Source organism: Lolium perenne, chromosome 1, assembly GCF_019359855.2.
Source record: "Lolium perenne isolate Kyuss_39 chromosome 1, Kyuss_2.0, whole genome shotgun sequence".
Taxonomy (NCBI): Eukaryota; Viridiplantae; Streptophyta; class Magnoliopsida; order Poales; family Poaceae; genus Lolium; species Lolium perenne.
In genome coordinates, this window is record NC_067244.2 from 224,876,562 (window position 1) to 224,889,645 (window position 13,084).

At 52.5% G+C, this 13,084-nt stretch overlaps 1 protein-coding gene across 1 annotated transcript; it reads right to left on the reverse strand.

Moving 5' to 3' along the window:
- Window positions 1-11,725: 11,725 nt before the first annotated feature.
- Window positions 11,726-12,103, reverse strand: LOC139834226 (ethylene-responsive transcription factor RAP2-3-like). Its single transcript, XM_071824700.1, has one exon. The coding sequence runs from the start codon at window positions 12,101-12,103 to the stop codon at window positions 11,726-11,728; it is 378 nt and encodes a 125-aa protein (XP_071680801.1).
- Window positions 12,104-13,084: the final 981 nt, after the last annotated feature.

A 13,084-nucleotide genomic window follows, 5' to 3' on the forward strand; every position in this document is an offset into this window, starting at 1 on the left:
GATAGAGGACCTCCACGATGGCACCATCATATGGATCATCAAGAGCGTCCCCATCATGAGCGTCATCGACACACTTCTCCGAGCTCCACAAGGCGCCACCATGAGAGTGCTTATGCACAAGATCGTCGACTTCAAGTACACCATTTGGAGCATCAAGAGCGTCCCCATCATGAGCGTCATCGACACTCTTCTCCAAGCTCCACAAGGCACCGCAATCGACATACGTCACCACATGAGCTTCGCCGCCACAAGCCACTTCATGATCGCCATCGACCAACATCTTCCACGAGTCTTCGACGACACCACTCAAGCCATGGTGATGATGCACGAAGACGAGAGCCTCGACATGAAGGCGACAAACACCATGATAGGGTGCCTACCACTCCAAGGATAGCAAGTGCACATCGAGCATACCTTCCTCATAAGGCGACTTCCGCCTCTTGCGCCACCACCACAATGGCCCCTAGCTCATCACATGCCTACGGACTCCGATGCTACAAGTGCAAGCAACAAGGCCACCGCCCACGGGAATGTCCCAATCTCCTATGTGAGGTATGCAAGGCCAAGGGTCACGAGGCATGGCAATGCACAAAGCCAAGCGCCAAGACGCTCTACTTCGACGAGCTACAAGGCCAAGCCACCAAGAAGCCTACGGCGCCCACACTTCAAGATGAAGACCTCCAAGGCCATCGCAAGGATAATGTGGATCCGAGCCTAGCTCTCCTCAACACTACGGCGCCACCGATGGAGGACGACTTGGGAGGCGATGGAGTTGAGATGGTTGAGCATGGGATTTTCCCTTCAACCAAGGAGGCGCATGGAGATGAGGAAGTCGAGCCTACTCCTATATGCTTGATTGATGAGTTGGTACCAATCCCATGTGAGCATGAGAGCCACTTAGCCCACTTGAGTGAGAGTGATAGTGAGTTGAGTGACTTCCACCCCATATGTGAGTTTGAGTGCTTCCGTTTGGAGGACATGAGTGATACACAAAGTGAGTTGAGAGAGGTAGATGATAGGTCCATGGAGGACATCGCTTTGACTAACACATTAACCTCTCCCTCGTTTGTGTCTTCTTATGTTGCACTAGGTTCCACGGAGGATGAGTTCCCGCTCATGGAGAAGATGTACATGGTGCATGAAGACGATGTTATCTCACCATGCTTGCTCCAAGATGGACATGTCGACCACATGGATCCTCCCACTTCCACAACACCTACTTCACATGAGTCGGCCTTCAAAGGTAACAACATAGGTGTTGATGATGCCATGATCCCACGAGTGGACATGATGACTTATGAGTGCATGCATGCTCTTGATGATACATTTGCTACGTCACATGCTACTTTCATTTTCACATGTGATACTTTGCTTGATAACATTGTTGATCATGTGGAAGTGAATGTTTGTGATACCATGACCATGCCATGCTATGAGAGCTTCAATTTTTCCACCATTGCTTGCAATATGCCGACCACTTGCTCTTTACCATGTATTGCTTGCAATGATAATGACAAGGATGATATTAGCTTCCGCATGCTTTGCCCAAAATGTTTGCACTACTCCATGATCGTTGCATCCAAGATTGTGAACAATTCCCCTTTCTTATGCTTGGTATGCAAACATGCTTATTTCATTGTCCACGAGATGGCCCCCATAGCCTTCTCCATTTTTGATGATCATGAGTTGCCACATGCCATGAATGCACCTTCTTACCATTTGCACTATCGCCATGCATTTCATACTATCTTGCTCGACACTCATGGTGATGTGCACAAGTCTTGGAACATCATGATGGATGATGTGTTCCTCTACCATGCACATACGCTCTTTGTTTTGCTCATTCCATGTATAGGTACCCGACCATCAACTTCCACCGCTACGGAGCATGAGCTCACAAAACGCGCAATTGAGAGCTACCCCAACACGGACGAGATATATGATCCAACCCATGGAATTCACGCCAAAGGGTATGTTCCCAAACGCCTTCGCCCTCGTGTGTTTCCGGCTTGTCTTGTCGAGCTTCCGGTTTGGACCAATGCCTCGTCACCTCTTTTGCTTCTTATGCAACATATCTTGACACATCTTGTTGGCACAATGATTGTTGTATGTCTTGATGCTTTCATCATACACTCCGAGATTCTCAAGGACCATGTCGTACATGTGAGAGATACCTTATGCATCTTGTGCCCCATGTCACACAAAATGTTGCCCTTCTTTGGATTTTTCATTTCATCTTTGGCATTTGCATTGGCTTCTTTGACACTTGCGGATACCCATACTAGGCTCACGCCAACCATACTTTCCCAAGCTACAAGTTTCCACCGCTTTGCCATTGCACATAACAATTTTGCCCCAAATTTTGCCGCCGACACTTGCCTTTTGTTTGTTCCACTTGTTTGGGACAATGCTACACCACATATTTTTGACACCTTACAACTCTTACATGCACAAATTTTTGCCCTTCCAAATTTTGGATACATCGACACACTTTTGTTTCCCATTTTTGCCAAATGCCTCTTGGAGAAACGACTTGATGCTTCGTATTGGATTGAGAGCCTCTTGTTCGCCGATCACGAAATTGGCATCCACGAGCTTTCCATTTGCAACTCGTTTTTCCCCAAGTTCTTCTTCGACCACGACTTTATCCCTCTACCACAACATGGGAGAGTCGTCATGGACTACACCGTCGGTGAGAAAGAACAAGAGTCGAGGACGACTCTTCCCCAAGGGGGGGGGAGATGATGTAGCCCCGCCTATCGTCGATGCTACACCATGGCCAAGGTGTTTCCCTAGTGGACCGACAACCCGAACCGAAGCCATACACGACAAGGTGAACTCTATCCTCTCTACCCTCGATCTCGGTACCCACTTGAATGGTGTACTACCTCATGCAAGTGTATGTGTCATTAGGTGCAAGCCTCATCAAGGACACGAGGAGGAGGAGGAGAACACCCCATTGTACAAGGGAGAAGAAGAAGAAAGAAGAAGAAGAAAGAAGAGAGAAGAAGAGAGAAGAAGAAGGAAGAGCAAAGGAGGGAAGAGGGAGAGGGGGGGCCGGAGCCTCCACCAAGGAGAGGCCGGAGCCTCCAGGCCCCCATGGCCGGTACCTATCCCTGGAGAAGGTGGCCACGCACGGAAGGCCCAGGGCCGGTACTACCGGCCATGCATGACCGGTACTACCGGCCAGTGCTGAGCGGCCCCTCCTTGGCCGCGGGAAAGAGGGCCAGGCCGGTACCTCAGCCTGGAGGCTCCGGCCAGAGGTACCGCCCAGCCATGTACCTTTCCAATCTCCGTGACGACCACGCAGAAGAGGCAGGCCGGTACCCCCGGCCTAGGTACCGCCCGAGGTACCGCCGGAGGTTCCAACCATACTGGACACTCGCGTTGCTAAACTTGGATTTTCCGGTACCTTGGCCGGTACCTCCAGCGGAGGTACCGCTCGCAACCCTGGCCCTTTAATCTCAGCCCCAGATCATCATCTGAACGACCCTTGTTATTTCAGTTATAATCCCTAAACTGCCCCCTGTTTGAATCTGGCTATATGTACCTCCGTGCTCCTCATTTGTAAGGTTAGACAAGATTTGGCTTAGAATAGGATTTGAGCTATGTCTCCCTAGGGTATCATCCCTCTGTAATCAAGGCCACCCTTGTTGTTGATTGAGTTTGTGAGTGAGATTCTAGTGTATGCACTCTCTCTCCCTCACCGATTCCGTCTCCAACACCGTATCTCTCACCTCGGAATTCTACCGCGGTCTCTTCCGTGGGTGATTCTATTCGGCGTGGTCCATCGAGCCACGAGGGTAAGCATCGTTGTATCGGGTTGGTGTGCGTGCGTGTGTCCCCGTGTTCATCGTGTTCATCGCGTTCGTCGTGTTCTTCGTGTTCTTCCTCTTTTCCCCTTTCGTTTCCGGGTCAATTCGCAAGATCGGGCCACAAACGGGGTCTTAGACCTCATCATAGCTGTTAAAGGAATTTTAACTGAATGACAGGATATCCTTAATACAATGCATTCACAAAAATTGCCAAGATGATCAAGTAGTAAGAACCATAAGGAAAGCCAATCCATGATTTGTACAAATGATGAAACAGGAGAGGTTGTTTCGCTATCATACCACAATGGGGTGGTGGCGCAGTTGGCTGGCTCGTAGGTCTCATAGCTAAACCGTGAGTAATCCTGAGATCAAGAGTTCGAGCTTCTCTCACCCCACTAATAAAATCGGCCTTGTGATGATGAAACGCTTAGCGACAACTTGGGTCGTCGCATTTCCACCCGAACCATCGGGTGAGACCTAGCAACTCTGAACTTGGCATAATTTTTTTTGGGAAAATGATTGTATGCCCCCGGGGGCACGGACCGATCACATCCTCCGCCTTAGCTGCGCGCCGCGTGTCCCCGCCCGGGCCCCACCACTTTCTCCTTATCCTCCACGGTTCTTCGTCCTCCACTCGTTTTTTCCATCTTTTTTTTCTCTCTACCTCACCTTCCCGACACCACCAAGGGAGACGCCACCGTGCTGGAAAGATTGGGCAGCAGAGCTGCCGACGAAGCTGGCTGGCCGCCGCGACCAGCGCCTTGCGCCTCGCCGCCGCGACCCATGGCCGTCCACCGCTGCCACGCGCGGGCTCGACGAATTGAAGAGGTGGGATCCTGCCACGCCCGCCGGCCAAATCAACATCTGCCTCGACATCCTCCGCTGCGCCCCAAGCTCTAGCAGGACGGTCGCCGTGGCTCGCAGCCGTTCGCCGCCACTCCCGAGCGGCCGAGCCTACCGAGCTCACGCCAAATCGGTGGCCGAATCAGCCTCCCGCCGACGAGATCACGTCTTCGTAGGTGCGCCTTGTTGAAGACCCCGCCCGGCAAGACCGAGCCCCGCCGGAGGCGGAGGACATCTTCACCCCGTCGGAGACGCCACCCGATGGTTCACTCGGTCCATGCTCGCCCGCCACCAAGCTAGGCACAACCAGCACCAGCGATGTTGCATATGCTGGCTAGTTTTGCAACCCTCGGTGATGGAGTATGCTACCGATGCTGTTTGACGTTGCTACCAGCGACGGTCGGAGATGGTAGATTTTTTTTTTGCTACAACTGTTCTGTAATGTTGCTAAAAAGGAATAAATATTTTGCTACAAGATTTAGGTCTTTGTTGATATCTCCGACGAGGTATTTGTTTTGCGGATAACCTAGGAATAAAAATTTTGCTACAACACTTTTACGGTTTTGCTACAAATGAAAAATATGTTTGCTACTGGGTCTTAGGTGAGTTATCCGGCGAGTTCCCCGTCGATGTCTCCGACAATATCTATTTTTTGCTACAATAGCATTTTTTTTTTGCTACGCGCTCTCCGGCGAGATCTCCGGCGAGTCTCCAGTGGTCTGCCCGGCGAGCTCAGCATGTTTCTTTTATTTCGTGGGTGAACCGTTTTTTGCTACATGCAGTTGCTGCTGGGTGTTTATTTTTGTTGCCGGAGATATTTTTTTGCTACATATAAATCTGATCGTACATGATGTTGATCCGACGGCTGGGAACCCGGGGCTGGGGAATCAAATCCCCCGGGGGACGCCCAGCACTGTCCTTTTTTTTGTGGTTCGCTTCAGTTCTTTTTGTGCCTGTTAGAGTAAGTACAATAGATCCTACTCAGCAGGCTATAAGCAAATCCACATCAGCGAAATCCTAGTTGGAGGTGAGAGAAAGAAGGAGAGAGAGTGAAACGGGCGCTTCAGCAGTCGCCGACTACTGCACAAGAAACAAGAGGGATACAGCCCGCATGCAGCCTGCTGCAGGCGCTAAGCTGGCGGCATGCATTGAGTGCATGCTCCACTGTGTCTTGCATGCCGGTTTGCAGTCCAAAAAGTAGATGATTAAATATTTTGTACAGCCAAACTTGTAGCCAGTCTATTATACAAATGCCTACTTCTGTGCTAGCTCTAAGTGACATGGCATGATTCATATAGCCGGTAGCCGACTACCTTATTAATCTTGCTCTTATGGAGCTGCAGGCGAGCAGCAGTAAAAGACACTCCAGCTTAGCGACAACTTGGGTCGTCGCATTTCCACCTGAACCATCGGGTGAGACTGAGCAACTCTGAACTTGGCATAATTTTTTTTGGTTCGCTTCAGTTCTTTTTGTGCCTGTTATGATCTGTAGTTGATATACTGCTGCTTGTATGAGCTGGTGATATGACACGTAACTAAGCTGCAGTGTCTTTTACTGCTGCTCGCCTGCAGCTCCATAAAAAGGTAGTTGTCATAGCATGGTCAATAGCGCAGTTGCCCATCCCTGTTGGGCTCTTAACTCAGCGCCGAGAGAGTACGAGCCTCATACCACCGAGAAGAGACATTGAGCTAATCTGAACCTGGTATTTTTCTATCGAATTGAAGGGTAATACGCGGGAGGTTTCTACTTCCCTAGTCATTGTTTGGCAATGGCTTTCGCTGGGGTAGATCACTATGGGAATAATTACCTTTTGTTTCCACAAGTTTGAATCTGGCTACTCTTCTTTATTGTTTGAGCAAGGTGAGGTTGTTGATGCCACCTGCGGGAATGGCGACGTACGCCAAGTCACCAAGGCTTTCCTGGACTGTTTTGTCTCGTTGTGTGCTCGAGTGTATGATATCTAGCTAGATTTTTTATGGCGGGGAAGTATATCTTGTTAGCTAGCTTTTTATTGTGTCCGTAGTATATGAAGGCACTTGTAGCCTTTGTGAAGAGCACTATACCCAAGGAAGACACATTTTTTGGAGCGAAACTCAAGTTTGCGACTGTTGTAGGGACGAAGGTGTGGCCAACATGCACAGCCAAACACTTTAAGGAAAGTATAGTCTGGAAACTCATGAAACAACAATTCAAGTGGTGTCTTCATATTTAGTACTCGAGTAGGAAGCCTATTGATCAAGAAGCAAGCAGTGGTGAATGCATCACTCCAAAACCGAAAGGGCACAGAGGCATGAGCAAGGAGTGTAAGACCAGTTTCTACTATGTGACGGTGCTTGCGCTCAACAGCACCATTCTGCTGATGTGTATGTGGGCATGAAACACGGTGAGATATCCCAAGTTTAGTAAAGAAGGAATTAAGGTTGCGATATTCACCCCCCCAATCCGACTGAACATGAATGATTTTATGCTTTAGGAGTCTCTCAACATGCAATTGGAACTGAATAAACACATTAAACACATCAGCTTTTGTTTTCAGCAGGTAAAGCCATGTAAAGCGACTATATGCATCAATGAAACTGACATAGTATTTATGACCACTGACTGAGGTTTGGGCAGGGCCCCATACATCAGAAAAAATAAGCTCTAATGGTGTAGTAACAACTCGAGATGAAGACACAAATGGTAACTGATGACTTTTGCCCTGTTGACAGGCATCACAAACTGCTAAAGTTTTATTACTAGACGACATAGGAAGCGCATGTCGATGCAAAACATGGCTAACAATGGGGGACGCAGGATGACCAAGCCGAGCATGCCAATGAGAAGCCGAGCATGCCAATGAAACCTCCGGAAGGGATGGCGCCTCCAACGCGTACAGGCCCTGGTGGATGCGGCCTCTAAGCAGAACCTCCCGTGTGGCCCGATCCTTAACGAACAGATGAAAGGGGTGAAATTCACAAAACACATCATTGTCATAAGTAAACTTACGAACAGATAATAAGGGTCTAGTGACATGTGGAACACGAAGGACATTACGAAGATGAAGCCTACGGGAGGAACTAGACAGAAGTGAGGCCTGACCAACATGAGTAATGGGCATACCTGAACCATCAGCGGTACGGACCTGGTCACGGCCGCGGTAGGGCTCCTGCGCATGGAGTCGGCCAGCCTCGTTGGTCATGTGATCGGTGGCCCCTGTGTCGAAGTACCAAGCGGGGTCGATCGGGTAGGACGGGGTGTACCCGCCTCCACCGTGAGAGGCAGCGCCAGGGTAGCCCGTGGAGCTCTGCTCGGCGATGGCAGCTTGCTTCTCATTGCCGCGTCCGTCGTTGCCGATGCCGAGAAAATCTCGTTTGAAGCGACGGTGGCAGCGAGAGGCGTAGTGACCATGGATGCCACAAAGCTGGCAGTCAACATTAGGGCGGCCACGACGGTCGGTGCGGGGCGGTGGTGATGGAGAGGGTGGACGACCACCACCTCCCATAGGCGGCGGAGCCGGCGGGCCGGCAGGAGGTCGAGGGGGACGATAGCCACCACCAGGGGCCCCACGGTAGGCAGCGTGGGCGTGCGGATCAGCCGCATGTAGCTCGGCATGACGGGCGTTGACACGCTGCTCAGTGGAGAGAAGGCGCGAGTAGAGGTCCCGAGGGGACATAGTCTCACGACCCCGCACCGCCTCGACCAGATTGTCATAGTCCTGGTCAAGACCATGAAGCACGAAGTCCGTGAACTCCGTGTCGCGGAGCGGCTGCCCAATAGCGGACAAAGTGTCAGCCAAGGTCTTGATCTTGTTGAAGTAGACATGCGCGGAGGAGTCAAGCTTTTTGCACTCATGAAGTTGTTGGCGAAGCGCGGAGGCACGAGCGGAGGAGTGGGCGGAGAAGCTGTCCGCCAGCGTGCCCCAGACGTCAAAGGACGTGGCGGCAAACACCACCAGACCGGCGACGCCCTCCGTCAAGGAGGACTGGAGCGCCGAGAGGATGGCCTGGTCCTGTGCGACCCAGATGCGGTATGCCGGGTTCTCAGCGGAGACCTGGGCGCCGGTGGCGGTGACCGCGGGGACGAGGCGAGGCGGGCACGGGTGGCTCCCATCGACGAAGCCTTCGAGATGACGACTGCGAAGGAGCGGCAGAATTTGCGCCCGCCAAAATAGGTAGTTGTCCTGTGTGAGACGCACCGTGATGAGGTGCGTGAGCTGGTAAGGACCAGTGCCCGGGCCATCAGCAGCCATGGAAGCCGCAGGTACGGCCGGATGCACCGTAGTGGTGACGATGGGCGAGGCCATCGCATCGAGCGCAGCCAGGACGGTGTCGCGCGAAGCCGGGGGCGCCGCAGCGGGCGCAGCCAGGGCATTGTCGAGCGAAGCCGGGGGTGCCGACGGAAGCTGCGGTGGCGCGATCGGAGTCGGCGCGTAGGGCGGCGGCGTGGGGAAGAATCCCGAGGCAAACTGCGACGAGCCAAGGTAGAGAGGGCGCGACGTAGTAGACGCAGCCATCTGGCTCGCGTTGTGGCTGGCGGCGAGGATGGCCGCAAGTTGGGGCGGGATGAAGGGCGGCGGCGCGGTGGGAACCGCGGAGGCAGGCAGAGCAGCGGAAGAGGACGAGGAATCACCAGAGGAGCTCATGGCGATGATGATCGTGGCGGCGGCGCGTTAACCAAGATTGGCGGCGGCGGCGGCGGCTAGGGTTTCGAAACCTAGTCTGATACCATGTTAAACAATGATTTGGTGGAAACTGGCTCAACGCATCTGGTGCGTGGCCTATCACTTTATATATGGGTACCAAGAGGTACAATACAGGTACAGATACAGTTGTACAAATATACAGTCTAACAACTATACATACACGTACACCGGAATGAGTTCATGGATGTGGCTGATAAGATTTTCTGAAATCCAAATCACTGAAGATGGTGAGTAATACTAGCTGCAACACGAGTGGCCTAAATGTACTAGTTTCGTCCCATCCAGCGAAACAAAACCCATAACAAAGAGCTTGAATTCGCCGGACTTCAGGCAGGCATACGAAGAAACATGGTTGTGGAGGGTGGGTGTTGAGAGCGCGCGTGAGACTGCCGTGTGCCGGACTTGCAGTCTCATCATCGACGTCGAGGGTTGAAGAAGATGTAGCCAACCAGACACGCGATGAGCCACTGTGACTCCGGGTTCAGAGCCCTTGAGAGCCGCCGGATCCTCGTGTCTTCCGTGTCCGTCCGCTCCTTGACAAGCCCCGGGCTGCATGGCCTCGACGATCGCCGCTGTTCCATAGCCTGCATGTGTTTGAGGAGCGCCAGGGATAGATTCATGGCCGAACACGCCTTCACTCCTTTCTCGGAGTAGGCGCACCTGAACGTCTTGGCCCTGGCCACCCGCAGCTGAGGCCGCGGCCTGGCGATGGATGCAATGCCGACGGCGGTGGCGCCGAACGTCGCCATTGCTGGTGTGTGCTTTCGGGGAGGTGCAGCGAGGAGCGAGCCTACGATGGAAGCAGGAGGGTATGTGGGCGTGTGAGGAATTTGGGTATCGAGGCACCGTATATATACTCCCGATCATAGGTACGTGCGACGGGCATATGCACTTGCCACCTGTACATCACACAGATTCCTCTTGCGATATTTGCCAGGGGTCTTGCTGGGGGACAAGGAACGAACGAGGCCAAGCGGTCGATCGCAATCAACTTTGATAAAGGAAAGACAGTAGACCAAGCCATAGGAATAAGAGGGCTGCAAGCAATATAGGTACCAGAAGATTCAAGATCCCATGGTACACGACAAGAACCATAGCTAGCGACAAAGGATTGACGAATATAAGTGAATAAAGACAAATGAAATTAATATGCATTTTGGCTGAAGCCACACAGGTACCCGATCCTTTTGCACTACAAAAAAAAAAATCTAGCTTGATATTAACGTAATATACTACCCTAAAAAAACAAAATCTAGCTAGCAAGATATACTTCCCCACCATGAAAAAACTAGCTAGATATCATATACTAGAGCACACAACAAGACAGAACAATCCAGGAAAGCCTTGGGGTCGCCATTCTCGCAGGTGGCATCAACCTCACCTCTGGGATGGAGCACGGCCATTGATTCAGAGATACAACCAGTAAAAAGGAGTTACCAGATTTAGGCTTGTGGAATTTTGTTTATAGTTGGATGAACTGCATTAATGATATTGATGTATAGCTAGTCCGTGAATAGCCAGCCATCGCACCATAAAAATAGGATAGGTTCGATCTATGGTCATTGAGGACCACCTAAAAGAATCTACTAAATTCATCGATTTGTTCTAAAAAATTAAAATGGCCGGTTATTAACGGAATTCCTTGTCGTCTTTCCATGAAATATCCGTTTGGCCAAGGATTTCCAAACACATCAACTGAAGTGTGGTGTGACCGTGGCTGTGGGTGTGAACTGTGAAGAGTTTGGGTATCCAGGCACCGTATATATACTCCGCGATCATGTGTGCGATGGGCATGCACTTGCCATCCGTACATCACACAGATTTCTCATGCGATGTTTGCTAGGGGTCTTGCATGGGGGCCAATGAGCCCAAGTGGACGATCGCAAACAGCTTTGATTAAGGAAATCCAACAGACCAAGTCATAGAAATCAGAGGGCTGCAAGCGCTATAGGTACCAGAAGATTCAGGATCCCATGGTACACGAACGGCTAGTTTGATCGTATTTCGTTCGAAACGAATCAAACAAATTAAATAAAACACGAAAATTTAACCGAAACTTACGAAATATATTAAAAGTTCGACAGACACCGACATTTTATTTGAACTAAACTAAATCTACTCGGAGTCCTCCCACTCGAAGTCCGACGATCCACTAGTCGGAGTCGTGTCGGAGACTGGAGTGGTCGTCCACTCGAAGGAGGAGGAGGAGGTGGGCATGTTTGTCGACGGCCCGACGCCTCTCTTCTTCTCCTCCGCCCTCCTTGCCCTCCGCGCCGCCTTCTCCGCCCTCTCCGCCTTCCTCGCCGCCGACTCAGCCTGGCGCTTCTCGCGGTCGGCCTTCTTCTTCGCCGCCGCCTTCGCCTTCTGCTCCTTCTTCTGCGCTTAGAACGCCTCCATCGCGGCGACGTCCTCCGGGAACGCGCACACCCACTCGAGGCGGAGGCGCTCGTCCTGCTCCGCGACGCGCAGGCGTTGCTCGAGCTCGCGGGCTCGCCGCCGCTGCTCGGTCGTGATAGCCAGCGATGGCGGCGTGAGCATCTCCGCCTGCTCGCGCGTCCAAACGTCGTCGAAGTTCATGTGCCGGCGGGGGCGGCCGAGGCGCCAGGCGACGGTGTCGTAGGCGCACGCCGCCTCGTGCGCCGTGTCGAAGGTGCCGAGGCGGATGCGCTCCTCGCCGGAGCGGATCTCGACGTCGAAGCGTCCGCTCGGCCGCGCGCGAACACCGTGGTAGCCGGAGGAGGAGCGGCGGTGCGGATGCATTGTCGTCGGAGACGGAGCGTCGGCGCGCCGTGGCAGGCAGAGCGGCGAGAAGCGGAGGAGAAGCGACACGCGGAGGAGAAACTGAACTTTCCAGGCGGTTGGCTCCACGCCCGCGTGGTGTTTTATAGCGCGCGCACCAGCCGAAGCGCCAACTTTCCCTCGCGGGATAGCGCAAAAGCGCGGGCGCGACAATTTTTTTAGCGCGCGCTCATTTTTCGCGCGTCCGCTGGAGGTATGCGCGGGCGCCCTCGCGCGCCAAACAGGCGTTTTTTTTGCGCGCGCGGGTTTTGTCGCGCCTGTTGGAGATGCTCATACAACGTTGCTTGAAGCCGGCGCCATGGTGCCATCGGAGGAGAATACGTGGAAAGATGGTGCCATCAGCAGAGAAGATGGAGTCGGTGAGGCAGATCTGCATAGTACGACCTGCTGGTGCCACAGGTCTAAATCGCCGCCGCCTTCCCTCTCCAACAGCGAAAATGGGACCTGGTGTCTTTTCCAACTGAGGTGACCCACTATGGGGGGCGGGGGAGGGCGGTGAGCCTACTTTTCCCGCCATACTAGCCGACAAATTTCCCCCTCCTGCCATCTTCCTCTGCACCTGCGCGCGCCCGACTTCCCTCCATTTGTGCCCGCCAGCATCTGTCAAGCGACAACGGACGAAACATGTGTGCCTAGCGGGCATGTCCCAACACTGCTTTAAAGTTCGTGCATGCCAACAACGCAGAAAAGGGTTGCCAATTAAACGCACGATTTTTTACATCCGTAGAGCCGGAAAACAACTTTCTGAGCAACCAAACAGACCCCTTATGTTTGGAGAAAATTTAGTATGCGTTTTTGCTTCCGTACGCACCCACCACAAACAAGCCAAATCGCGAGAACACATGGACGGTTAGGATTCGTTCATACCGCTTCGGGTCTGGGGGCAAGATCATCATTTCCTGTGTACTTCGGGTTTGGCTGGGTTCGTATCAGCCCACATAC

Bases quoted from the DNA above. Each gene is read 5' to 3' on its own strand.
- LOC139834226 (XM_071824700.1), bottom strand. From the start codon at position 12,103: ATGCATCCGCACCGCCGCTCCTCCTCCGGCTACCACGGTGTTCGCGCG.